Consider the following 27605-nt stretch of genomic DNA (forward strand, 5'->3'; position numbering starts at 1 on the left):
GAGCGGCGCAGCCGGACGGCGGGGGGCTGCAGGGGCGCTCCGGCTGCCCCGCTAAGCCCGCGGTTGCTGCCGTCGGAGGGGTCTGGGAAGTCGCCTGGGCGCGCACGTGCCGCCTCCGTCGGGGCGGCGAGCTGCGGGGGAGATGTGGTCTGCTGCGGGCGCCGCCTCGGGGGGCTCCGCCTCGCCCCAGCCCCTGGAGCTCTGACACCGCCCCCGCCCGCTGTCTCCCCCGCCTCCCTCCCCGGGAGGGGCGCAGACCCGCGCGCCCCCAGCCCGGAGCCGCCGTCGCCAAGTGGGCCGCCATTGGATCTGTGTAATCCGGTTTTTCTGCGTTTTTTTCTGGTACATTTTTGGCCGGTGGCCGCGGTGCTAGGCCAGGGGTAGGAGGGGACACGGAGGCCGTCCTCAAACCGCCACCCCCCACCTACTTACCCCCAGCCCCGGCTCCGGGAGATGTGCCGGGCTGGGGGCCCGGGTTCGCTGAGCCGCAAGAGAAAAGCGCAGGGCCGACCCCCGAGCTGCGCTGGACAGGTGAGTGTCTGCGGGCCTAGGGCGACGGGGACGCCGTACCTGGGCCAGGTGTGCGGCGCATGGGGGATGGGAGCCGGGGCCTGTCCAAGCCTCGAAGGGGGAGGGGATGCTGGAGCCGCAGGTCACCGCACCTGAGCCGGGAGGGGTGTCGGGGGCGGTATGCCCCGCACCCCCGTCGGCTAGGGGGCCGGGAGGGGCGGCCTCAGGGAGCGCTGGGGCGCGGGGGTGCGGATGGGCGGCCGTGGGGTACCCTGTGGGGGGAGGGGACGGCAAGTGTGCCCGCGCGTGGCTGCGTGTGCTCGCGCGCGCGCCAACCTTTGTAGGGAAGCGGTGCGGCGGTGCCTGCGTGTCCCCGGTGCGTGTGCGCGCGGGTGCTTGGCGCCCTGTTTGTGTAGGTGTCTGGGTGTGAGCGGAGAGGGTGCGTGTGCGCGCCGCGCGGGCCCCGGCCCTGGAGGAGCCTTGTCGGGGGCTAGCTCCGCAGGTTGGGTTGGGGGTTGTTTTTCTCTGGGAGGCGTCGGCGTGGGGCGGGGGTCTGTCTGGGTGTCGGACCGGAGGCGGTCCCGGAGCTGCCGCTGCCGGGAGGAGGGATGCTGCCCAGCAGCGTCTTCTCGGTGATGCCGGCTTAGACATGGGGGGCTGTCGGGTTCGACCTACCCGGATTCGGCGTCGAGCCCTCCCCCCAGGTGTGCACTGGTATATTGTCATTCTGCCATCCTAGGGCCCTGGGATGGAGTCCGATCCTGAAAGGGGAGTTGTTGTGTGTGCCCCCATAGGCATCACTCCGGCACCCCCGGCACCTATCGGAAGACAGCACCCCGCCTGCTCACAGCACCCCCCTCCCCCGAGCCTGCACGCACATCCCTGTCCCTACACTTCAGTCTAGGTCGGCACGCTGCCTCATCCCTGCCTGCGCCTGGTCCCTTCCCTCCAGCCCTGACCCCGTCCGCATGTAATGGGCCGTGTGTGGGTGTTCCTCCATCGCCGTCTGGAGGCAGGGCCCCTTGCCTCCTGGCTTCTGTAGGACCCAGGGCTTGGCTTGTCTGCCCACATCCAAACATGTGGTGTGCCTGGGGAGCAGGGGGAGGGGTTCAAGATGGCTGCCAAGATGGCTGGTCGCTATCTGTCTCTCTCTCTTTCTCGCTCCTTCTCTTTTCTCTTTCTCTCTCCTTATCCTGCTCCCTTAGCTGCTTTGGGGGTCACCGCAGAGAGGGGGCTGGACTGTGTGGGCACAGGTGTGGGGGCACCTGAGGGTAGATATGTTCTCTGGGCCTCTTGACCTCGATGCTGCTTGGGGAGAAGCTGGTGGCCTCTCTGCTCCCCTCTCCAGCCCCCCAGAGGTGGGACATGAACCAGGAATCCCCAGTTCTTCCCAACCCTAGATTCTGACCCATTCACCCCAGCCAAAAGCCCAGGGCCTCCCTGCCTTCCACCTTCTTCCCAGGCCTGGAACTAGAATCGATCACTGGGGTGTCAGGGTGCCCCACTGCGGCTCCCCATCTTGCATGGTCTTGTCTCACCCTGCTTGGGCCTAGGTCAGGCCCCAGCTCCAGGAGCAGATGACTTCTCCTTCCTCCCCACTCCCCTCCCACTAATGTCAAATTTATTACTTAAAAGTAGGATGAAAACAGAGAGAATAAGAGAAGGAATACAACTTTCATTATCATATCGAGAAAATTATCCGTGATTTTACTAACTAGCAATTTGCCTGCCACGCCGTTCAGAACTGACTTGCCCATTAATTACAGAGATGAAAAATCATCTGGAAAGAGGAAAAGGGAACTACTTCGATCCCTTGCCAGAGGCGATTGCACCCGTGAGCAGGCCACTGTCACATTGTGTGCGCTCCCTTGTGGGTGCCGGCCCTCCCGCTGGCTCGCTTCCTTCTTTCTCCTCCTTCGTGGCCTCCCACTGTGCCTTGGCCCACCCCACGCTTGTTGCCCCTGCCCTCCGATGCCCCACTACACCCTCCTCCCCTCCCCGGGGTGGCCCGTTGCAACCTCCAGTTGCGGGGGCGTGGGGGGCTCGCACACCCAGCGATCTCCCGGTACGGATGCCTGCCCTTGAGCGTGGATACTGCGTGCAGGGTTAGGGGAGGGTGGGGAACTGGGGACCAGCGCACCTGGGCTATGGGGCCTGCAGGGAGGAGGTAGACGGCGGGAGACTCAAGCCGGCTTCTATTCCCAGCCTGCCCTGGGGAGCCCCCGTCTCCTGGGGGCCGAGGAGGACCCTGCGGGCAGTGGGGGAGGGGACCTGCGGAATCCTTGGCTGTTCGCGACTCTGTTTGCATCAAGCTGTCTGGGCTCCTGGCCTTTGGCGTCTCTTTCTGCGTGGGCTGTGTCCGGCTGGGGTGTCTGCGTGGTCCCCGCGTGCCTGGCTGGTGGGCTTCAGCCCTAGCATGGGCATCTGTGGGGGCAGCGTCCCAGGAGACTTGTATACTGCTCAGTTCAGGGGCTGGTATCCCTGAAGAGGAGCTGGAGACACCAGCCCAGGGCAGTGGGGAGCTGGAGCTCATGGGTCTCCCTCCACCTCCCCAGCCAGACCTGTGGCCAAGGACATGGAAGGCTCTGGTTCCTCTGCGGGCTCTTCTCCCGGAAGCGATTTCCAGACGCCAGACACTTCCCTCCTCTAGGCCCCTCCATGGGGAGGCAGGGGAGGGGCTCCCGAGGTGAGGGTTCCCTGGGTCTGGAAGCCGATTGTGTGACCCTGGAGGTGCCTGAAGGAACCAGTGTTCCTCCAGGGCCCGGAGTTTGGACCAACTGCACTACTGACTGCCCTAATGGAAGAGAAAACAGGGTCCCATGACGGGGCGATAGGCAGAGGGCATGGAGGGGGGGGTCTAACTGCCCACCCCCATCCAGTCCTTTGTCAGGTGTCTGCACCTGTGTGTACCTTTTCTGTGTGTGCCTGGATAGTAACCCTGGCTGAGGATGCACGTGGCCTATGTTCACAGGGTCTCCTGTGTGCTGATGTTTTTATTTTCTAAAGCAGGTGGCTGTGTGTGCATGTGGCTGCTCACATGAGCAGCTATCTGTATCTGCTGTGCACCTGCAGGTGTGCTCAGGTGTGTAAGCAGGGCTACTTGGCGCTAGGCTGGGTGTGCCTCTTATTCACCCAATGTTTGAACACTTGGTGAGTGCCTTCCCCGCCAGAAGCCATGCCGGGTACGCCGTGGTGGCAGTGCCCTGGCCTCATGATGCTCACAGTCCCACGACGCAAAGCGATCTTATTAAATGGGCTCCCTCATCTCACGGGAGTGGGAGAAGACTTGAGTCTCCCCCTCCAGAGGGGCAAGGCTCCCTGCTGGGGAGGGGTAGCCCCAGCTAAACGCAGCAGCCCCTGCTTCATGTTGCTCCATCACTCCCAGGCTGGGTGTCATGGGGTGAACCCTGCACGAGCTTCCAGCCCTGTCCCTCCGACATGCTAGTCACACCCCCACAGCAGGGCCTTCGGTCTGGATGCCCCTTCCAGTTGTGACCCACCCCCAGACACCTGCTAGGATTCTCCCTTACCCCCTTCAAATGTCACCTCCCCAGTAACCTCTGTCCTGTCCCCCTATTTAAGTCGCAGCCCCTCCCCCCACCCACACCCCTCCTACCCCTCGTTCTGTTCCATCTTCCCCCACAGCGCTGTTGCCTTTCACAGATTGATTGTGCCTGCTGGTATGTTGTCTGTCTCCTACCAGGACCCAGGAAGGTGGGGAGGGGGCCGGGATTCTGTTGTCTTGATTTGGTTTTGGATCCTAGGTGTTCAAGGAATCTTTCCTGAATGAATGGGGGCTCTCAGAGAAGGCCCCCTTTCACCCAGCTCTCTTGGGGGAGTGAGAGATGCCCACTGCCCCTTGGACCTGGGCCAGGCCGGCTCTGTACCTGTCCCTGCATGCACACCTGTGCAGATTCAGGTGTGACTGTGTCCTGGTAGGCACTTGGGTACGTGAGGGTGTCTGCACAGACAGGCGGCTCCCCCTGCATACTCCCCAACTTGTGTGTGTGTGTGTGTGTGTGTGTGTGTAGATCCTGGGTGGCATGTGGGAGCCAGTGTCCTTGCTACTTGCCAGGGCGTCTGAGCTCCTGGGTCCCTCACCTTCAGGTCTGCCCTGGCCCTGGGGAACTGGCCAAACAGAAGCTTCCCTACCCCGCAACTCCAAAATTTGGGGAAATAACACATCTTATGCAGAGGCTAAAAATAGCCCTGCCCCCCAAGCCAAAAATAGCTGGTGTCCCTCCCCCAGGGGCTAGAAATACCCAGCATGTCACAAATAGCAGCCCCGGAGGCTGCGAAGGCAGGCCCAGGTGGACAGGTGGTGCAGGCAGGTGATGGGCCCAGTGGCTGGCTCCGCAGGACAGGGTGTCCCCACCATGGCACTGTTGACATTTGGGGCTGGGTCATTCTCTGCTGTGGGGGGCCATCCTGTGCATTGTAGGGTGATGAACAGCATTCCTGGCCTTGACCTACCAGAGGCCAGTAGGGCCCCCAAATTGTGACAACCAAAAATGTCTGCAGACATTGCCCATTGTCCCCAGCATAGGGCAAAATCAGCCCCCAATGAGAACCACTGCTCTGGAGGAAAAGTAGGCAAACTTTTTCTGTAAAGGACCAGATAGCAAACTTTGTAGGCTTTGTGGCCATGTTCCAGCCCTGTTGCACATTCTTCCTTTTTCTCCAAGTCTTTGTCTTCTTTCTTTTTCACAGCCTTTTAAAAATGTAAAGCAACAATTTGGCTATACAAACCATGTAGAGACCTGGGCCATAGTTTGCCAACCCCTGCTCGAGACCACCCCCCAGTGGCCCCTGGTGGTGGGTGTGGGGCACCAGGGTATTCACCCTCTCAACAGAGCGATGGCCTCATTTGGGGAGTGCTTTCGCCCTTGAGTGCCTGGCAAGCCCTGCACAATCTGCCTGTCACTCACCTGCCCTGGATTCTTCCCATTTACCCCCCTGCACACTCCCCTCCAGGCATGCTGGCTTCCTCACCTCCCCTCAAACATGCAGGCTTGATCAAGCCTCAGGGCCTTTGCACAGGCTGTGCCCTCTGCCTGGACTGATCTCCTTCCCTGGACACCTTCACGGCTCCACCTTCACCTTCGCAGGCTTCCTCTGAAATGTTATCTTCTCAGGGTAGGGTGGCCTTTCCCAACCACCCGATTTAAAATTGCATACCCATAACACCCCCACTTATGCATACACGTTCCTCTCGCCCACCTGCCCACCGTACTTTCTCCCATGGCACTAACACTGTTGAATGGATGGTTTTCGTGTGCTTTGTGTCCGCTTTCAGCTCCACATGGGCAGGGCTTTTTACTGGCTTGTTCAGGCTATATCTCCAGCACCTAGAACAGTGCTTGGTGTGTAATAGTGCTCAAAAACATATGTGGAAGAGCTGATTATCATTTCTAACCCCCATGGCCACCCTGTGAGGTTTTCATCCCCGTTTCCCTTGTAGAGAAACAGATTTCTGAGGGTCTACGTGGGGGCCTCATCACGTAGCCTCAAGTGGGCAGAGCAGGGATTTGAGCCTAGAGCCCTCAGGCTGCAGCACCCAGGACTTAGGCACGCTATGCCCAATGCCCTCTTGCCTCCTGTCCTGCTAGGTACCGCCCCCCACCCCTGTCTGCTCCCCCCACCTCACCCCTTCACTGTCCATGCCTGGAGATGGCAGAGGGGCCAGAGCCTCATCTCGCCCCTCTGCCATGGCCCTGGCCTCTGTAACATCAGAATGCCAGGCTCTGGGCTGGGCAGTGAATGCCTTGGGGTGGAAGCCGACCTGCCAACTGGCCATGGTGGTAGGAAGCATAGAATAGAATGCAAACAGGACTCCCCCCACCCCCTGCCCCAGCCTGCAAGTCAGGGAGGGCTTCCTGGGGGGGGAGCCAACCCTGAGGGCAGAAAGAAGGTGGTGGATCCTCTGCGTATAATGTAGAGAGCAGGCAGAGATGCTGCCTTGGGGGCTGGGGCAGGGGGTGGGGGGAGTCCTGTTTGCATTCTACTTGCTATGGGGCTGGAAGGCTTATAGAAGGTTAAGGGCTCATATCCACCCAGAGGCACCTCAGAAGAAAGGCCTGGTGATCTAGTTCCAAAAAATCAGCCATTGAAAACCCTATGGAACACAGTTCTACTCTGACGTACATGGGGTTGCCATGAGTTGGGGTGCTAATGGTGGTAGTGGTGACAGTGACAGGGCCAGACTGTGTGGCACAAGCTCCCTCTGGCTGCTGTGTGAGAGAGGGTGCCAGAAGGCAGGAAGGGAGGCTAGGAGGAGGGTGAGAACTGGAAGCAGCCAGGGCCCTGGTGGGGGTCTTGAGATATTAGAGATTGGCGTGAGAGTTGGAATTGACATGATTTTGTGGCTGATTGGCTGTGAGGATAGGTTAAAAGGGGAGGGGGAAAACTTCAGGTTTCTGGCTTTGATGCTGGGGGAGGGTGAGGTGAGGAATACCCTCTAACAGCCCCCCACACACACACATGCACACCCTCCATCCTCCCCACAGTGGCCAGAGGGCGCCTGCGAGTGCCTGAGTCAGGTCATGTCTACCCTCTGTTCTGAACCCTCCACGGCTCCCACCTCACTCAGGGTAAAAGCCCAAGTCCTGAGGCCCACAGGCTCTGCACACTCTGTCCTGTCATCTCCCTGCCCTCATCTCCCCTTGCTCCATCCTGCCAGCAGCCAAGGGCCTCCTCGCTGATCTGAGCACACCAGGTCTGCTCCTGCCCCGGAGCCTTTGCACGTGCTGTTCCCTCTGCCTGGGATGCTCTTTCCCCAGCATCCTGGGTGCTCACCTCCCAGAGAACTCTCCCAGATATCACCTGGTCGGTGAGGTGTTCCTGACCTTCCCATCTCTAGCTGACCCACCCCCACATCGTCTCCCCTTCCAGGAGTATTTTTCTCCATGGCACTTGTGACCAGACAGGTAACCATCTCCTGAATGGATGGCCTGTTCTTTGGTTCCCTTTCGTCTTTGTTCATTAAACAAATCAAAGTGCTCACTTCATACCTAGAGCTGGGCATGCTACAGAGAACCAGACAGATCCATGATGGAACTCTCCCTGTGGAGTCCCTGGCTGGTGGGAGACACAGACAGACACGCAACAGTTAATTTCAAGCCCAACTAGGAGAACAAAAAATGGAGGCCCCATCTGCTGTGTGTGTGGATACAAGAGATACCAACGTAGTATGGTGCACAGAGCCTTTTGGAGAGAGAGAGGAGCACCACGCCCTGGGGGGCTGAAGGGCGGAGGTGGGGTGGGGCAGCAGGGCAGAGCTCTGGCAATGCTTGAGACTGCAGGTGTGGCGGGGGGTGTGCAGAGTAGGTGAGAGGCCGTATTACGGCCGCTGATGTGAGCAATAGGGAGCCATGGAAGGTTGCAGGCGGGGAGGGACGTGATCAGGATTTCATTTTGGAAAGATCACTCTGGCTGCAGGCAAACATTCGATGGGGTGGGGATGGCAGATAAATGGGGGAGACCGGAGAGAAGCCTAGTACAGCCATCACAGGGGAGGGGGTGCTTTGACTTGCCCTTACCCCTCTGCAGCCCAGTGCCCTCTGGTGGCCAGAGTGATCTTCGTCATATACAAGTTTCTACTTGTGTCAGACGCAGCAGGGTTGCTCTGTTAGCCCTGCTTAGGAACTGAGCCTAGTGAGAGAGGGAGGGAAGAGGTGAGGACAGGGAGGGGACGGGACACAGCCATGGACAAGACAGACACAAAGCCCACCCTTGTGGGGCTGACACCTAGTGGGAGAGAGATGATAAGCAAGTCAGTAAAATGCATGGTGTGATGATGCCAGGAAGAAATAACGCCTGCCATGGAGAAATAACGCCAGAGCAGGGCCTTCTTGGGGAGGGGAGTGTTTGAGCAAAGGCCTGAAGGAGGTGAGGGGGTGTTGACGAAGTCACAGCACATGCAAAGGCTCTGAGGTGAGACTGTGCCTGGTGTTTTCCACCAGGAAAACTGGAGCCAAGTGAGGGAGTGGAGAGTGGGAGGAGGTGAGAGCAGGGAGGGGACAGGACAGAGAGTACAGGGCCTAGTGGGCTGCTGAGAGGACTCAAGACTTTTATTCTGAGGAAGGTGGGAGCCCTGGAGGGCTCTGAGCAGAGGAGGGACGTACCCTGACTCAGGTGCTCACAGGCACCCGCTGGCCTCTGTGGGGAGGACAGACTGGGAGGCAAGAGCAGAACCTGGTCCAGGTGGGTGATGACAGGGGCGGACCAGAGAGGTGGAAGAAGGGGGCAGATTCAGCTGGTGGAGCCACAGGAACTGCTGGTGGTTTGGATATGCAGGTGAGAGGAGGAGAGGCCCCAGGACGGCTGTGTGGTTTCTGAGCACCAGGAACGACTGGGTCCCATCTGCTGAGATGAGGAAGATGGGGATGGGAGCTTAGGGGGATCAGGGGCCTCCCCACAGACCCCTTCCCCGAGGACTGTGTGCTTGTGCTCTGTGAGCTCACCCTGTGAAGTTGGTCTGTTAGTCCTGCTTAGGGACAGGAAACCACTTAGAGAGGTCGGGAGTCTGGGCTGAGCCCCTGCAAACTCCAGCCCAGGAGCCCCGACTCCTACTGGTCCTCAAACCTGCTCAAGGGCTCCTGCTTCCCGGCTCTGCCCTGCGGGTGTCTACAGATGCCGAGGATGCCCGAGGGCTTTACAGAGGTGGTGGCTGGTGGAGCAGAACTCCCAGGCCACAGGTTTGGAGAGGAATGGTGTGCTGGGGGGCGGGGGGAGGATGAGCATCTCAGGCTGCCATAACAAAGTTCCACAAAGTGAGTGACTTACGAGAACAGAAATTTGTTGTCTCACAGGTCTGGAGGTGTTGGCAGGGCTAAGCTCTCCCTCCATCAGTCTAGGGGAAGATCCTTCCTTGTCTGTCCCGGCTTCTGGTCGCCACGGGCGTTCCTTGAGTTGCAGCTGCAGCATAACTCCATCATCACATGACCATCTTCCTTTTGTCTGCGTCTCTTCCCTCTTTCATAAGGACACCATTCAGATAAAATTAGGACCCACCCTACTCCAGTATGACCTCACCTTAACTGATAACATCTTCAAACACCCTATTTCCAAACAAGGTTCACAGGTACCTGGGGTTAGGACTTCAACATAAATTTTGGGTTTGAAGAGCTTGGCTGCTAACTAAAAGGTCGGCAGTTGAAATCCACCAGCCGCTCCTTGGAAACCCTATGGGGCAGTTCTGCTTTGTCCTATAGGGTCGTTTTGAGTTGAAACCAATTCCACAGTGCCTCACAACAACAATTGAACCTATAATGAGGAACCAGGCAAGAGGCAGGAGATGTGGCCAGGGGTGTGGGTGTGGAGGGGCAGGCCATGTTGGTGAGGCTGGCTGCCTTTGGGGAAGGGACGAGGCTGTGGGGAGCCCAGGGCCTCCCTCTCAGTTCTCCCCCTAGGCATTCAGACGCCCACCCACATAAGCACAGAGGGTTGCTATGGCAACCGCACTCTAGGGCAGGCTAGAGGCGCCCCCACTCTTCTAGCAGACGGTTCTTCTCCTATCACCCGCCCCTTACCATCCCAGGGCACCCGAGGACAGAGCCTGGGCCCCTGCCTCCAGGCTCCATCCATTCTGCTGCTCCAGCCCTTGATGGAGGCTGACGTGGGTTCGGACACAAACACAGGAGCTACATGGCTGGTGGGCAACCCCTGGACATAGGGTCGGGTATGCCTGGAGCCGAGCCTCCCCACCCCCCAGCCAGTGTGAGGCAGCTGGTCCTATATCCTGCAGGTATAAAGGAGACCACTGAGGCATGGGGTGGGGGCAGATATACAAGTACAGGGGGGATGGGGGCTTGAGGGCCCCAGGCCCCCAGCCTTACTGAGCTCGGCTGGAGGGCCAGGCTGCCTGGGTTCAGAGCTCACTTGCCAATGGGGTGCCCCTGGGCCCACGCCTCCAACTGCGGGCCCTTGGTCTCCTCTTGGAAACGTGGGTAGAGAGCTGCCCTCACGAAGTTACTATGAAGATTAGATGGGGTACCTGTGCGGCATGCTCAGACCAGGTGTGTATGTGTCACTGCCGACTACAGCATCTCGGTGGGAAGTGGGGGGTGGCACTGGACATCCCAGCTGTCCACCCCCCACCCCCCATAGTTTGTGATCTGTGTGCAGCCCTGTCTCCGTCTCTGCCTGCAACCCCACTGTGTGCCATGACACCCCCTGGGCCTCAGGGATGGTCAGGCCTGGGTCTCCTGTGGTGGTTCCCGCCTCCCCACATTTAGCCTTGCTTCTGCCTTGGTGGCATCAGGTGTGCAGGCTAAACTCGCCTGGGTGGGGTGGGGTGTAGCCAGACCCCAGAGAGAGGCAGACAGAAGCCAGAGTGTCCAGCCTCCCCTACTGTAACCGCAAACGGGGCAGTTTCTGGGGTGTCTGGGGCTTTGGGGGGCACTAAGGGAGAGGAGCTTAGGGAGCAGCGGGCGGCCCACGGGAACTCTCTCTGCACCCGCAGGCAGTGGTGCCCAGCTTAGCCAGGCAGCTGTTTGCACAGTGTACTCCGGCACTCACTGTGCTCATCTAGGAATTATTCCTGTGTGCCCAGGCGCCGGAGACCACGGTCAGGGAGACCACACCCCAGCTCAGGAGTTTACCTCTTCCTGGGGTAGAAAGAGAATCAAGGAATGGGCAAGTGAGGAAATGTGCGGAGTGTTGGTGGGGCCAGGGGGAGCGGGGTGGGACATGTGAGGACAGGGATAGCGGGATGGTGAAGAGGAGAACAGTGCGGAAGGTAGGGACAGTGAGGATGGGGATGGTGAGGACATAGCGGAGACAGTGAGGTGGAGATGGTGGAGGCAGGGACAGTAAGGATATTGTGGGGATGGTGAGGATGAAGATGGTGGAGACAGAGACATTGAGGATGGTGATGGTGGGGATATTGTGGGGACCATGAGGATAGTTTGTACTTGCTGTCTGCCAGCCCCTGCTCCCAGCATACTACACGTATGGATTCGTCTAGTCCTTCTAGGTTCATACGTGTAAATCAACCTTTGCAAATTATCTCATTTACATAGGTTCATACATGTAACACAAAAACCTATGCGGTGTCCTGTTTTACCAAGAAGAAAAAGAAGAACAAGTGGCTATGGACCTGACCCCAGTCAGGCGGGCGCTGACTGTAGGCCTCTGTCATATGGGGTAGAGGCCCAAGTCTGCCTGTCTGAGGAGAGCATGCGCGGGCACGGGGCTGCACATGCCGAGACGGCATGTTAGGGACCCAAGGGGGCATGTTGGGGACCCGGCATCCCTGGAACTGTGGCGGGGGGAGGGAGGCGGCTCACGGTCAGTGGAATGGAGCTGGGGAAGGGATTTCAGCTGGGGAGCAGCTATGTGTCTGGATTGCCATTTTAAAGGTCCTTGGCTGCTGGGGGAGGCAGGACTGTGCGGGCCAGAGGGGCTGGAGGGCAGGCAGCAGTTAGGGCCATCATGGGGAGATGGTGATGCTGGGACTAGGGGGCAGCTGCCAAGAAGGGGTGGATGCTGGGGTGTTCTGGAGGTACTGCCTCCAGAACTTGCCCCGACTTGGATGTGGTGGTGAGGCCAAGAAGAGTCAAGGATTTGGACCCATGGGGTTTTGGCCGAGGACTGGGGAGGATGGTGGGGCTGCTGGCTGAGATGGGGGAGTACTTGGTCCAGTTGGGCTGAAGATGCTGTGGAGATGAGAGGGAGGTGTAGATGGGCAGGTCAGGAGAGAGGTGGGCTGGAGAGTGAGGATGGCCGTCAGTGTAGAGGGTGCCTAATTTCCAGAAGCTGGTTGGCATCTCCAAGAGGGGCTGCGGGCGGGAAGAGGGCTGGGGACTCCACCTGCGTGGAGGGGAGGCGCCACCCTCCGATGGACACTTGCTGTGCTGTGGACAGAACCCTGCAGACTTGCCCGAGCTGAGGGACTGTGGCCTGGGGAGCTGAGGGGACCGGCTCAAGGTCACACGGCATGTAAATGGCAGAGTCGGGAGCCAGACCCATGTGGCCAGCAGCCCCCAGAGACTGGCACCCAGTGTCCTGCCTGGGATGTGTCTTGCATCTGGAAAGAAAGCCCTTGGGGAGAGCTGGGGAGGGGAACCTCCACTGGCCTGGGGTCAGTACCTCTGGTCAGGGGTTACTGTTGTGGGAGCAGAGGGCTTCGGGCTGGCAGTGGTCGAGGGGGTTTGCTGAAGGAGGGGAGCAGGGGAGGGGCAGGGGGCTGCATAGCTGATACTTAGTTTCCCAGGCGGGCATAGGGGGCCATCTTGCCCAGTCAGTGCCCCCTCCCATCTCTCTTTATTGAGGGCCTGTCGTGGCCCGGGCCTGGGTCGGGTCCCTGCCCTCAAGGAGCTTACAGTCTGGTGGGAAAGGCTGCCAACAGACTTGCCAGTGTAAAAAGATGACTTCAGAGCTATAAAGGAAAAACCAGGCAACATGATAGCCAGCGGGAGTGGCTGGGGGAGGTCTCTGCTGGGGTGACCTTGGAGTTGAGCCCTGAGCAATGAGAAGCCTCGGCAGACTGCTTTAGTCTTAGGGCTAGGGTCTGGGCAGAGGGAACAGCCTAGGTAGGGGAGGAGGGGGGAAGAGTAGGGAGGAGAGGGGGGGAGAGGAGTTTGGAGAGCTTGGTGGGGCCGGGTTAGGAGCAGCCCTCTAGGCCCCGGTGAGGAGCAGAGAGTTGGAGAACCAAGGGGGAAGCGGTGCTCTGATTTGCATCATTAAATGACCCCTTAGCCCTGGGTGGAAACCCTGGTGGCGTAGTGGTTAAGAGCTACGGCTGCTAACCAAAAGGCTGGCAGTTCAAATCCACCAGGCACTCCTTGGAAACTCTATGGGGCAGTTCTACTTTGTCCTGTAGGGTTGCTATGAGTCTGAATCGACTTGATGGCAACAGATTTGGTTTGGTTTTTTGGTTTAGCCCTGGGTGAGAGTGGATTGGGGGCGGGTGTGGAGGCAGGAAGCCCCAGGAGGAGGAAGAGGCTGGGACCACCACCCAGCTGCAGGTGGTGGTGGTGGGTGGTGGCACTAGGGCCAGAAGTGGGCAGATGTGTGAGCCGTTTTAGAGGCAGAGCCCACAGGACTTGCCAATGGATCTTATATGGGGGAAGAAGTGAGGAACCGAGATGGATTCCTGGGTCTGGGGTCTGAAATTAATTTGACAAATGCTTATTGCTGTGTGCCAGGCCCTGTTCTAGAAGCTGAGGATGTAGCAGTGAATACAACAGTCCCATGTTCCCTGCCTTGTGGTGGGGACACACCATGCACGAGTGTTGGACAACAGATGGACAAATGAAATGTGATCCATCTATTAAAAAAAAAACACACAGTTGCCATCAAGTTGACCCTGACTCATGGTGACCCCGTGTGTCAGAGTAGAATTCTGCTCCATAGGGTTTTCAATGGCTGATTTTTTGGAAGTAGATCACCAGGCCTTTCTTCCAAGTTACCTCTGGGTGCTAACCTTTTGTTTAGCAGTGAGTACATTAACAATTTGCACCACCTAGGGATGCTGGTCCAGCCATAGTGGAATATTATTCAGCTATAAAAAGGAATGAAGTACTGATACATGCTGCAACATGGATGAACCTCAAAAACATGTTCAGTGAAATGAGTCAGTTACAAAAGGTCACACATTGTATGATTCCATTTATATGAAACATCTGGAATAGCAAATTCCTAGAGAGAAACAGAAGCAGATTAGTGGTTGCCAGGGACTGGAGGTGATGGGAGGATTGGGGTGGTAGCTAAAGGGTACGGGATTTCTTATTAAGGTGATGAAAATAGTCTAAAATTAACTGTGGTGATGGTTGCACGTATCTGTGAATTTACTAAAAACTATTGAATTGTATACTTTAAATGGATGGATGAATTGTATGATATGTGAGTTCTATCTCAATAAAGTTGTTTGAAAAAATACATTTGAGCAAAAGCCCAGAGGAAGTGACATGTGCAAAGGTCCTGGGGCAGGTCCTAGTATGGTTGAGGAACTGCAGAAGGCAGGAGTGGTGGAACAGAAATGGGTCAGGGAGCTAACAGGGCCAATCAGATGGGACCTTGAAGGTTGCTGCAAGGCCTTGGGGGAGGGGGGAGGACACTAGCTTGAGCTGTTGGGAGGCCCTGGGTGGTGCACCAGTGAACACACTTGGCTGCTAACTGTAAGGTTGGAGGTTCAAGTCTACCCAGAGGTGCCTCGGAAGAAAGGCCTTCTGATCTACTTCCAAAAAATCATCCATTGAAAACCCTATGGAGCACAGTTCTACTCTGACACACATGGGGTCACCACAAGTCGGAGTTGGTTGAACTCTGTTGAGAAGTTCCAGGCTGGAAAGAAGAGGTCTGGAAAATCTTAGCTTGTTAGTGGTGCTGAGTACGAGGGGCAGGCTGTGATTGCTGCATGAGAGGACAGAGCGGTGGTTTATAAACATGGGGCCCTGGGCCTCCCCAGAGAATGTGGGTTTTGAGCAAGTTGCCTGCAGCGCTGCAGCCTCTGGGTAGGAACCACACTTGGAAGACCAGGGCTTAGATAAAGCCAAGAGCCCAGGGCAGAGTTCCTGGGCTGCAACCCTGAGAGTAAGGGGGAGACCAGGCCGGGGAGAGGGGTGAGAAGAACAGCTGCCAGGGAGGAAGAAACTGGGTCAGAGCTGAGTTCTCTGACCCCCGAGCCAATGTGCCTAAGGAGCCGCTGCCTCTGCCAGGAAGGAGCAGGTGGGAGTGGGGAGAGTCGCCAGCCCCTCCCCCAGCTTCCCGCCCCCAGGGGTAACACCCCCTCTCACCCCGCCTGCCTGTCTCCCCGAGGGTCCCCCAGAGGGGAAAGAGGGGACTCAGGCCTCCCTGGTCTCCATCCATGGCGCCAGCCAGCCAGATTCTAATTAGTTACCAGAGCACAAGAGACAGGAAGCAGGGGCCAGGGGCGGGCAGCTGGATTCCTGCCCAGGACCAGAGGTTGTGGTCAGGACACCTGGGTCCCCATCCAGAACCAAGTCCATTCTCCTCCGAGCTGGTGAGGGTGCCAAGTGGGGTGCTGAGTGGGCAGGGATCAGGTTTAGGGATGGAGGAGAGAAGCTTCTGGTGGGGGATCTGAGGCACGCCTGGTTGTGCAGGTGGGCCCTCTGCAGCAGCAATGTCCTGATGAGCTGCCCTGCCGCTGGATGCACTGTGCCTCCAGGAGGTTCCCATGGGGAAAAGTGGAGGTCCGAGGTGCCCAGGTGGTGGGTCTGTCCCTGGAAGGTAAGGAAGGGAGTGCTAGAGGCCCTGGAGAGGTCCACCTTTGGCCCGAGGCTGCAGCTACTGTCAGAGGCAGCTGGCTCGAAGGACGTGCGGGCACCACCACAGTGGGATGGAAGCCCTGACCACTCCCAGGAGGAGAGGGCAGCAGCCTGGGCCTCGCTGGGGCTGCTGCTGGCTGCCTGGTCCTGGCGATGTGGCATCTCACTCTCCTGTTTTACCCAGGCTGGTGGGCCAGGCCTTGGTGCCTGCCTGGTGATGCGGGGCAAAGCCCCCCAAGCAGGCCATTGACTGCTCTGCGCACGCCTCTGGTTGCTGTCGCCATGGCCCGCCTGGCTGCTGTGCTCTGGAGCCTCTGCGTCACGGCCATCCTGGTCACGTCAGCCACCCAAGGTAGGTGATACTGGGGCTGGGGAGGGGCCACATCTCCGAAACCCTCCGGCAGGGTGGCCTGCAGCAGTGGTGCGGGCTGCAAAAGCACCAAAAGGACTCCCAAGCATGGTCAGGGCCACCACCTGGAGCCTGCCCCACCTGCCCAAGGGTGCAGGAGCCACCCTGAGAACAATTTGGGAATCACACCTCACCCTGCCATCTCTTGAGGAGCCCCTGGATCATTCCCACACCCCAACAAGTTGCCTGGCCAGGGTACCAGGTGCCGTCCCGCCAGGGATTCCAGAGCTAGGGATGTGGCCGTGGCCCCCTGGGACATCGACAGGCTGCCCTGGTGAGCCGACGCGCTTCCGTCTTATGTCTCTCTCTCTGTGATTACATCTCTGAGGCTCTCGCTGGGAAGAAGGCTTAATTAAAGCATGCCCGCTGACGTTTATTTAAAAACAACTAATTACCCAGCTCGGCCCTGTGCCGGCCCCGGGATCTTGCACAGGCCACAATTAGCGCCCCAAGCCACCGCCCACCCGCCCCGATTATTCAATTATGCTTCCGATGGCAGCTGGCGGGCATGGGCGCGGAGACAGGCTGAGGGAAGGGGCCTCCTGGCTGTGCCCCTCACCCTGGCCAGCCTGGCCAACCTGCCCAGTCCTGTGTGAAGGGCATCAGCCATGGCCCTGTTCCCCAGCGCCCCCCATGTGGGCCCAAAGGTAGAGGTGGCAGTGTTGAACAGAGCCCCAGGGCCTTAGCGCTGCCCGATCAGTGGCACCCCAGTGCCCCGTGTTCTCTGCCCATCCGGGTCCTGCCCTGCAGCCCCAGCTGGGCTGGGAGGAAGCCGTGCTCCCACCCCCAGGCCTGTCTGAGCCAGCCCTCCACCCCCGGCCCTCCCTCCAGCCTGGGAAGGGCTAAAATTAGCTGGGGAAGCAGATGGTGTTGAGAGGAGCACATGTAAAACTTTCCCGACTGGGACTCGACTCACCCCAAGAAACCCCATGTTCCGGCTGCCATACCCGGGGCACCCTGGCCAGCACTGGAGGGCCTGGCCTCCAGGGAGGGCTGCTTTGCTCTGTCACCCTTCCTGCCCTTGTGCACTCGTGCAGTCTGGTACCCCAGGTAGTCATGCCCTGCAACTGCAAGAGACAGTCACCAAGTTGGCGCCTCTGAGCCACTGTCTGCATCAGCACTTCCCCCTGTACTCTGCAAGGCATGGCTGAGACCAGTGTTCCAGAAGGTGGCTGCCTCAGCAGCGGACCAGGCTTGAGCCCCCTGTCCAGCCCACACTGGCTGCTTGAGCGACGTTAATGATAGTAGCAGCTTGTACTTACTGTCCCACTGAAGACCAGAGAGCCTCCGAGCACTCGGCATGTGTGGCACTCTGAATTCCTCGCACTGCACCTCAGGGGAGGAGCCGGGGCCCAGGGACTGTCAGTGACTTAGATGCGTCACCCACAGGGAGTGGCTGAGTGGGGATTTGCGCCTAGGCCGTCCACTCCTCACAGCCCAGGATGGGGACTGCTGTGTGACGGTGCCCCATGAGGCGCTGGATCTGCCCAGGGCATGCTCCCTCATCTCCACGGCAACCCTGGGAGTTTCCCAGATGGTAATGCTGAGTGTCTCGTTCGAGAGCATTCTCTTGTTCATGGACTGCTCACAGTACAACCCTGGGTACCCCATTTTACAGACCAGAAAACTGAGGCCTGGGGAGGTTAGAGCAGTGGTTGCCTGAACTTGAGGGTACATTGGGCTCACCTAGTGAGGGAAGGCTCCTGGCCTCACCCTCGAGGTTCTGATTCGGCAGGTTCAGGGTGGGGCCCAGAATCTGCATTTTGAACTAGCCTCTAGGTGATGCCAATGCTGCTGGTCCCCAGGCCACACTGCGGAGCCCTGGCCTAAAGGACGCGCTCCCTGTCAGCTGGGCAGTGGCAGAGTGGGTCTGCGGTTTCTCCTCCAAGGCAGGAGTGCATGCTACCCCCCTCTGCTCCTTCATGGAGTGCTGGGAGGCTAGGGAACAGGCCACAGACCACCCTCACTTCTAACACCAACTGCCAGCTCAGGGGTCCCGAAGACCACCCTCAGGTTCTTTAATTCACTGGAAGGACCCCCTGAGAGCCGTTACACTGCGGGCTGGGGTTTATGACGGGGAAGGGACGCAGATGAAAATCAGCTAGGGGAGGAGGCACAGGGCAGGGTCCTGGGGAACCCCAAATGCTGTAGTTCCAGGTGTCTTCTGCTTCTGGAGTCATGGGCAGCACTGACCCCTCTGACAGTGATGTGACCAGGATTGTTACTGGGCTAGGGCACATGGACATGGTTGGTCACCCACATGCCCGACCTCAACTTCCAGCCCCTCAGAGGTCAAACTGATAACTGCATGGCCCAAGGCGCCCGCCCCAAATCACATTGTTAGACTAGTGGCATGGCCCAAGGCTCCCAGGTAAGCAAAGACACTCCTATCAGACAGGATGGTTCAAGGGAGCCAAGGGCTAACGCCAGACATGTTTTGGGTCAGGTTAAATTCTTTACTGCACAGGTGGGCATGTGAGAGTCCCATTTTACAGCTGAATAAACTGAGGTTCCTGACACAGCAGAGCTGGAACCTCCTTGGCAAGGTCTCCTCTCCCTGGCTGCAGAGGCCATGCTCGGTGTCCCCTTCCCTGTCATCTGTGATACCGCCCCTCCCTGCAGGCCTGAGCCGGGCTGGCCTCCCGTTTGGGCTGATGCGGCGGGAGCTGGCGTGTGAGGGCTACCCCATTGAGCTGCGGTGCCCAGGCAGTGACGTCATCATGGTGGAGAACGCCAACTATGGGCGCACGGACGACAAGATCTGCGACGCTGACCCTTTCCAGATGGAGAACGTGCAGTGCTACCTGCCAGATGCCTACAAGATCATGTCGCAGAGGTGAGCTGCCCGCCCACCCCAGCTTTGGAGGAGGTGCCTGCACAAAGCACTGTCTCCACGCGCCCCTCCTCGCCCCGTCCTTTCTTCTGTCCATTCAACACGCATTTCCTGAGTGCCAGCCAAGTGCTGGGGCCCGTGCAGACAGAGAAAATAAGACCCAGCCCTCAACACCAGCCTGTTACTCAACACCGGCCCAACCCCTCTAGGAGCTTACTGTAAGGTTAGTGGGGGACAGAGAATCTTGCAAAATAAAAGCAATGGCAGGACAGTGTGAAGGTGTCACGGGAGCAAAGGGGGGCCCTTTAACCCAGACATGAGAGGTCAGGTCAGTCTTCCCTAAGGTGACACTACACTCAGACGAAAGGAAGAGAGAGTGTGAGTGTATGAGTGTGTGTGTGAGTGTAAGTGTTAGAGTGTTTGAGTATGTGTGGCTGTGTGTATGAGTGTGCATGTGTGTGAGTGTGTATGTGTGATGGGAGGGTATCCCAGGGTGAGGCAGCGAGTGTGCAAAGCTGTAGAAGCTTCACGCATACATCGTCCACCTGCAGAGCCCGTTGGCTCTTCTCTCAACTTGCACCCAGAATCTGACCACTGCTTCTATGCCACTTCTCACTGGGTTATAACAGTTCTTCTTACTGCCCCTCTGCCCTGCTATAGCCTGTTCTCCCGGCCAGCTGCACCTGTGAACACCCCCCTCTGCTCAGTCATGACTCCCACCTCACCCAGAGCAGAAGCTCAGGTCCTCCCCATGGCACAGAAAGCCCTGCATGCACTTCCTCGTCACCTTCCTTTCCTTGTCTCCCCTTCTATCCCCCTCGCTCCCTCAGCTCCAGCCACCCCAGCCTGTTCATACACACATCAGGGTCTCCTCACTCAGAGCCCCCACAACAGCTGTTCCCCTGCCCTGGAATGCTGTTCCTTGACATCCACATAGCTCCTCCTTCCCTGCAGGGCCCCCAGACCACCCTCTCTAAACTTGCAGCCCCTGCCCCCCACCTCCAGCCCCCTTCCCTGCTTTATTTCTCTCTTTAGCCCTGGTTTCCAGCCATATTTCCATCTGATACTTTGCCTCCTTAGTGTGTGTGGTTTCTCTCTGCCCTCACGGGCGCCACGGAGACAGTGCCCAGAACACAGCCAGGTGCACAGCGGTCACTTACAGAATTTGTGCCAAATGCCTGAGACAGCCAGGTTCACTCCAGGGCCTGGAACCTAGGCTGGTAGAAGGGGAGGACTTGAACGTGAGTGGAGGATTCCAGAATGTGTCTGGGATCACCAAGAGCCTTGGAGAGTTCTGGGCAGGGGATGAGTGTGGCCAGGTCGCTGGGCCAGGTGGGCCAGGCAGGTGTAGCCAACTTCTGGGCGCCTTCCTTGGCCATCTCTCACACACTCATCCCCCTCCCCTATTCTCTCTCAAGTGCCCCCACCCAACAACCTTGCCCCTCATCTCCACTTGCTATCTCCTGACACTGCCATGGTGGCAGCCCAGTCCAGCCTCTGAGCCCTTTCTTAACCTGTGCCCCTACTCCCTGGGAATTGCCTTCCTTGTCCCTCTGGCCTCTCCAGATTCGCCCTGCCAACTTCACTCTCGCTCCCCACTGACTCTTCGGGGGGTCTGAGTTGTTCTCCACGATTCCCCAGCACCTCGCTCTGTGCCTGGCTCAGCTGGGATGCACACACTGAGCAGTGCAGTAACTGTGGGCCAGGGGAAGGCACGGTTACAGACCTCATCCAACAATGGAGGGGATGGGAAGGAGGTGAAAGGTATGGAGACACCCCAAAGTAAGCACAGTGACCTAAACAAGATCAGAGTGCATAAGACCCTCGGCATGCCGTTGCCCAGCACCTTCCCTCACCACACTTTTTAAAGGCACAAGTCACACCTGCTCACCTGTCACTGGTCACTCAGTCACGTGCCCTTCCAGCTGCAGGAGAGGCTGGGACATGGAGTCTCCCACTGAGGGCCGGCGTTCTGTGTGTTTTTATTTTTATCGAGGTGACGTTCACATAACATAAAATCCACCATTTTAAAACGAACAGTTCTGTGGCATTTAGGACATTCACCATGTTGTGCAACCACCACCTCTGTCTAGTTCCAGAACATTCTCATCACCCCAAAGAGAAACCCATTAGCAGTCACTCCCCACTCCCCAGCTGGACAACCACTAATCTACTTTCTGCCTCTTTGGATCCTGGATGTTTCATGTAAATGGAATTTACACTGTGGAGTTTTGTGTTCGGCTTCTTTCACTGAGCGTAATATGTTTGGAGTTCATCCATGTGATAGCGTGTGTCAGAAGTTCATTCCTTTTCATGGCCAAATAATATTCCATTGTATGGATAGATAACATTGTGTTTATCCATCATCTGTTGATGACATCAGGGCTGTCTGTACCTTTTGGCTATTGTGAATAATGGTGCAATGAACGTTGGGGTGCAAGTATTTGATTTGTTACTTGTAAGTCTTTTGGGTATATACCTAGGGGTGGAATTGCTGGGCCATGTGGTAACTCTGTGTTTAACTTTTTGAGGCAAGTGTTCTATTTTTAAGGAAGAGGGCGGGATGGGTGGATATGGGTGGACCCCCCATGCCTCCTATCTTTATTTGTCCCTCCCTGCTAGGCCCTTAGCCCTTCTCGCATTTCTGGCTCAGCAGTGAGCACTCATTGGTTGAGGGCAGGATTGAAGGGAAGACACAGGGCCCATTCTGCCTGTACCTGTTGCGAAGTCTCACAAACCACTCCCTGCACACTCATGGTCAGGTCGCAATCCTGTCTGGTCTCTACTTGGGCTGCTCCAAGAATGGAGACCCTGACTGTGAGGACAGATGGACAGACAGCAGATGTCTATTTTTGTTTATTTTTTGTTAAATAGGTCTCTCTTAACATATTAGCTAGACTCTTGAGAAGCTGACAGGGATTCGGGAGTTCCCTGTGGGGAATCAAGAATGGGTTTTCTACAAAGTGAGGGCTTAGCCCCTCTCCTTTCCACTCTGGCTGTAAAGCTTTACAGCAGTGTTGGCCAAAGAGTGCTTCGTGGACCATGCTTGGCCACGACACGCTCTGAGGTGGACACTGGACATTTTGTGAGTAGGATGTGTCCATTCCGAAGGAAGATACCACCTCACATGTGTGACTTCACGTGTACTAATTCAATGAACAATGAAAGGGCTTTAAAGTCAAGTTAAAGAAAAATATCAAGGACATAATAGTACTGGTGACACTCAGATGTGAAGAAGGTGACAAAGAGTGGCTTGTTTATAGGGTGCATCCTTTGGCCCCACCCCATGTTCGATGCTGTGACAGGGCTGAAAGGAGAACCCTCCCTGTGGGGAAGAGAAAGCAGGCAGGAAGCAGAAAATAATGCCCATGCAAGGCCTCTGCTCTTGGTTTCCAGTCCCACCGCTCCTTCCCAATTTGGGGGTGTTTATTCCTCCCCTGAGGCTAGTCCCTGGATGGCACAAATGGTTAAGCACTTGACTACTAACTGAAGGGCTGGTGGTTCAAATCCACCCAGAGGTACCTTGAAAGAAAGGCCTGACAATCTACTTCTGAAAAATCACAGCCATGGAAAACCCTATGAAGCACAGTTCTATTCTAAAACACATGGGGTCACCATGAGTTAGAACTGACTCAACAGCAACTGGTTTGGTTTTTCCTCCCCTGTAGGCTGGGAAAGAAAGGGGCCAACCCCCCAATTCTAGGTTCTGTTTCCCAGCTACCTGTTTCTCTTCCACAGGTGTAACAACCGCACCCAGTGTGTGGTGGTCGCTGGCTCTGATGCCTTTCCTGACCCTTGTCCAGGGACCTACAAGTACCTGGAGGTGCAGTACGACTGTGTTCCCTACAGTGAGTCATCTTGTTCTTTGTGTGATGTGGGCCCCTTCCCCAAGCAAGTGAGCGAGGAGGAGATACCTTGACCTGCCACATGCACTGGGAACTTGGGGGAGAGCCTGCTCCCTCCCTCACATTCTCTCTTCTCCCAGACACCCTCAGCCACACTTGGTGCCCCCTCTTCACAGACTCTGTCCCCTTCATAGGACACCTTCTCAAACTCTTGTTCACATTCCCCTCACTCATTCACACTCCTGTGCTCTGCTTTGTACACTTACATCTCCCTTGAACTGCTGCCTTCTAAACCCTTTGCATCCCTCTTCCTCTCACGCCCTTTCCTTCCTGACCCCCCTTCACACACCTGCTCTTCCCTCTCACCCACCTCCCTTCCTCTCTCAACCTTCTCTCCTCTCTCTTGCCCCCTCCCCACCCCTCACACACCCCCACTCCTGTCCCCCTCACACTGCTTCCTATTGTATACCCTCCTAGTCCTGGAAGCTGGCCTCTACACAGCAAGCAGTCTCCTGCCAGCCATAGCAAGGCAGACCATCCTCTGAAGCCTGGTGGCAGATCCCGTGTGAAGGGCTGGGGGCATTTTTTAGCAGTTTCATACCTCCTGGTTGGTTTGTTCATTATCTGGATAGCACTTCCTGTCTGCAAAGGAAGTGCCGCCATGTTGGACTGTGAGTGGTCCCCAGGAAGCCTGAGAAAGGTGATCTGGGGAGCCAGGAGCCTGGCTGTCTTGTACCTGGCCAAGGGGAGCAGACAAAGACAGGGTCTCTCCTCCTCAGCACCCTGCCCTGAACATCACCCTGCTTTCCTGCCTTCTCTCTTCCCTCCCTCCTCCCCATCACCCCTTTCCCTTTCCTCTCCCAGCTTCATGTAGCCAACCTGGAGGCAGGCCTTGGGGTGGAGGGGAGAGAAGGCAGGGCAACCAGGGTGTCTGAGCATGGGGGGCAGGAGGAGCAGGAAGCCCTGTAACTCTCCTGCCTCTCCCCTCCCACTTGAGCCTTCCCCCCAACCTTTGATTTATCCTTGCAGGTGACTACGCTGGGGAAAACAGGATTGCTTATGTGCTTCCATAACTTTCTTCTTTTACTCCTCGCCCTTTCCTTTCAGCAACTGAGGCCTCCAGCCACCAGCCGAGGGGGACGCCCATCTACTCCTTGAAGCCTCCCCACAGCACTGGGGACACTGCCTACCCCGCGGCTGGGACAGCAGGGAATGGGGATGGGAGGCAGCGAGCACAGCACAGCGGGGAAGCCAGGCAGGCCTAGGTTCGAAGTTTGGCTCTCGAACCTTCTGGTGCTTAAACCTTGAACAAATGGCTTCATTTCTCTGGGCTGCCACAGGAGGGGAGAGTCCATGTGACCATGCATGTCACGCACTTGGCCCGGGGCTGAAGACCAAGTCCTTGAGTTAATGAGTATTAAGCATAGACTCCCTGAGGACAGAGGCTCCCTCTTCAGGCCCACCCACCCCCAGCGCCCAGGCCTGAGCCTGATTCAGGATGTGCTCAGTAATGTTCCAAAACACTCTTTCAAGCTGGCTGAAATTGTATCTTTATCTGTAATGGGGGAGTAAAGTCTTCCCTGGGATACTGTAAGGAGTAGAGATGTATGGGTAAAGCACCTAGTGGGCACCCCCAGCAATAGGTGTGAAGGAAACGGTGCTGCTTTTGCTAGCCAAGTGGCCTCAGCCCTATTGCTTTACCTCCCTGAGCCTCAGTTTCCCCATCTGTAGACAAGGCAATGTCAGCACAGCTCCCAGCACCTAGTACATGCTGTATACTTGGTAGTTACTGCTTTTGTTGTGACTAGTCACTATGATTCTTAACAGTTCCTATTGCTATTAATAATCAAAAAAAAACAACAACAGATGAGAAACCCAATTCCTCCCAAGGCAGGCATGATAAAGGGCAGGAAAAATCCCCTGGTCCAGATGGAGTCTAACCTAAGTGGACGCCAAGCAGGTAAAGAGGCAGGACAAAGCTAGAGGGCCTGGAGAGGGAAGGAGCTTAGAGAACTCCGGGAACTGAGCCCTGAGTGTGTGGGGGGCCACAGAGTCCAGGATGGCCTGGGATGGAGGGCAAGATAGTCCAGGGGAGGGCAGCTCCCAGTCGAGTGGGCTAGAGCTGGCCAGAGCCCTCAGGGAGACAGGACAGACATGGGCACACACACAGCAGACGTGTGGGTAGAGCTGGAGGTGGGCTGGAAGAAGGGGCAATGGAAGTGAGGCTAGAGGACAGGGAGGCAGGGCGCTAACTTATCCCCCAAACATTTGCTGAGCACTTCCTGTGTGCCAGGCCTGGATGAGGTGCTGGAGGCCAGCGCTGCCCCTGTGAACTCCCTGCTGAGGCTCAGGTCTTCAGAAATGGCAAGGGCCCCTAGAGGGCTTGGGCAGTGCCACTCCAAGAGAGGAGGGGCCAGGAAAGCAGAGCCTTATGGGAGTGGCTGGCAGCCATCTTGCCCTGGACTTCAGAGACTGGGCCCCCTACCCTGAGGGTGACCCCAGTGCTGGTGAGGGCAGGTCAGGGGTAGGTGGTAGGGGCTACCATGGGGAAAGGGAAGTGGGTGTCTGGGACCCCCTGGACAAGCGCGACTAACACTGGATTTGCCTTGCAGCTGAGCACAGCCTAACGTGACCCTTCCTCCCCCAGGTGCGGGCAGGCGCAGAGCTCCCAGCTCCTGGGCCCAGGGGGGCTGGGGGAGAAACCCAGCCGCAGGCTGCCCGTGAGCAGGGGTGTCTGTGCCCGCCGCCTGCTGTCTGGCCCCGTCTGTGTGCTCCCCTGCCTCTCACCTCTTGGCCTCCATCTCCCCATCCTGGCTCGCTCTGAGGCCGGGGCGTACTGCCTGTCTGCCTCCCCATCACTGTGTCTGATTCTGCCACCTTCTCTCTGTGTTTGCTCTCTCTGGGTGGTGAGGGCCTGGGGAACTCAGCTGGACTTGGACGCGGCCAGGCCAGAGGATGAGTTCAGCCTGCTCTCTCGGCACTGAACCCCCTTGCCCCTGAGCCCCTGTTCTAGCAGGAGGGCCTGGGCAGGTGGGAGGGGATCAGTGTGGCTCTTCCACCCTACTCCCTCCCTGGTGCCCCCCTAACCAGAGCCTACCTCCCAGCTGGGGCTCCCCCTGCCCCTCTGCCCCCCTCTCTGCACAGAGGGTCTCTCCTCCGATCTAAGGGCTCTGTCTGCCTGCCCCATCCTCCTCCCACCTCTGTGTCTCTCTTTGTCTCTGTCCTCCTGTGTGTCTCCCCCTCTCTGTGACGTCTCCCCAACACTCCCTTGCCCCACCCTACTCCCAGAGGAAGGGATGTGGGGGTGGGGGCTGAACTGATGCTACGTATGGGGTTGGGGAAGCAGGAGTGAGGAAGGAAAGGAAAAGGGGGCGTGTTGCCAGAAAAGAAACAAAAGCAATTTAATCTCTTTTTTTTTTTCTCTTTTTTTCTTGCACATTTTTTTTTTCAATTTGTTTTCTCTCTCTCTTCCGATGCTTAAAGTAGAAGTGGAGCAGAAAGGTAAAAGCACTGTTACCAATGCTAACCCCTAACTCACACTTTGTTCTACCTGTACCCATACTTAATGTGACCCCCGCCCTCCCCTTCCCAGCCCCTTCTTCTCCCCTCCCAACTTGGTTCAGTTGATGACCCCACCCCGGGTGTCCTCCCAGTGGGGCCAGCCCTGGTGCGGCCACGGGCGTCTCCACTCTCCAGACACCCGCGGAAGCTCCTCACTGAGCAAGGGCAGGACTTTGTCTGTCTCTTTCTCTCTCTCTCTTTCTGCCTCTCTGTGCCTCCTTCCTAGTCCTCAGCCCTTGCCAGGGACCTGGCCTCCTCTCATACTTCTTTTGCCTCCTTCAGGAGAAGTGTGTAAGCATCCAGGGTGGGTGGGGGAGGGACCCCCGTCCCAGCTCCCAGCTGGGGTTTTAGGGGAGCCGGCTCTGTCTTCTTCCTCCTCCCCTGCCTTTTGTATTTCTGGTTCCAGGGAGGTGGGTTGGAGGGGACACCTTTGTTTTCCTTTTGGGGAGCAGATTTCTCCTTGGGCTCCTAGTGGCTTCTTAAGTTCCTTCTGGTTTGGCATTTCCAAGGCCCAGAGCTGTTTTGGAGCACGGAGCACCAGCCCACCCCCAACCCCATTCCCGCCAGCTGGGGGTCCGGCCCTGGGAGGGGTCTCAAGCTCTTCCCAGCCTGGGGAGGGCAGCGTGCCAAAAGGGAGGCTGAGGGGCGGGGGTGGGCCTTGCGGGGGTGTGGGTTCTCTGTCTCTTTCACACTTGCGAAGCTGCAGTCAGGGTTTCTTCTGGGCTGTTGTGGTTAGAGGAAGGGAGAGGCCCCCGGGGGGGGGCACAGGAGGGTCTGGGGACTTCCACAAGGACCGTAATTTCTTGCCTGTTGAACCTTCAGCAAAGAAGCAGAGACACCACGGTGGGTGGGATGTTGGGGGCAGTCATTTCCTCCCCAGAAAGTTTTGGTAAATTGACAAAGCCCAGGCTGACTCAGCAGACAGGGCTGGATGGGGTGGCCTTTCGGAAACCCCTGGGCCTTGAAATTACGGTCTGTGGAGCATCCCCTGTGAGGGAGGTGGAGTGTGGTCCCTCTGAGCTGCTCCCCTCCCCATTCCACCCCTCCCCCACCTCTGAGAGGTACCCCTCCCCGCTCTCTCCTGGAGTCTCTCTCCCACCCAGCACCAGACACTCTTCTTGCAGGCCCGGTTTGGATGCGCAGCCCTGGATTCTTTTTTCTTCGATGGGAGGGGCGGGGTGAAGGGGAGAGAAGAGGAGTTGGGACCTTGGTGCTGG

General features: G+C 57.5%; 1 protein-coding gene across 1 annotated transcript in view; it reads left to right on the top strand.

The window, feature by feature from the left end:
- The first annotated feature begins 489 nt into the window (after window positions 1-489).
- Window positions 490-27605, top strand: part of ADGRL1 (adhesion G protein-coupled receptor L1) — a 42118-nt gene continuing 15002 nt past the window's right edge. Inside the window, exons 1-4 of the mRNA XM_004389711.2 lie at window positions 490-531; window positions 15925-16092; window positions 18772-18985; window positions 22721-22830. Coding sequence (XP_004389768.1) covers window positions 16023-16092; window positions 18772-18985; window positions 22721-22830 — 394 coding nt within the window. The 5' untranslated portion in view covers window positions 490-531; window positions 15925-16022. The remainder of the gene's footprint in view (window positions 532-15924; window positions 16093-18771; window positions 18986-22720; window positions 22831-27605) is intronic.

This window comes from Trichechus manatus, unplaced genomic scaffold (genome assembly GCF_000243295.1).
Source record: "Trichechus manatus latirostris isolate Lorelei unplaced genomic scaffold, TriManLat1.0 scaffold00258, whole genome shotgun sequence".
In the NCBI taxonomy this organism is placed as follows: domain Eukaryota; kingdom Metazoa; phylum Chordata; class Mammalia; order Sirenia; family Trichechidae; genus Trichechus; species Trichechus manatus.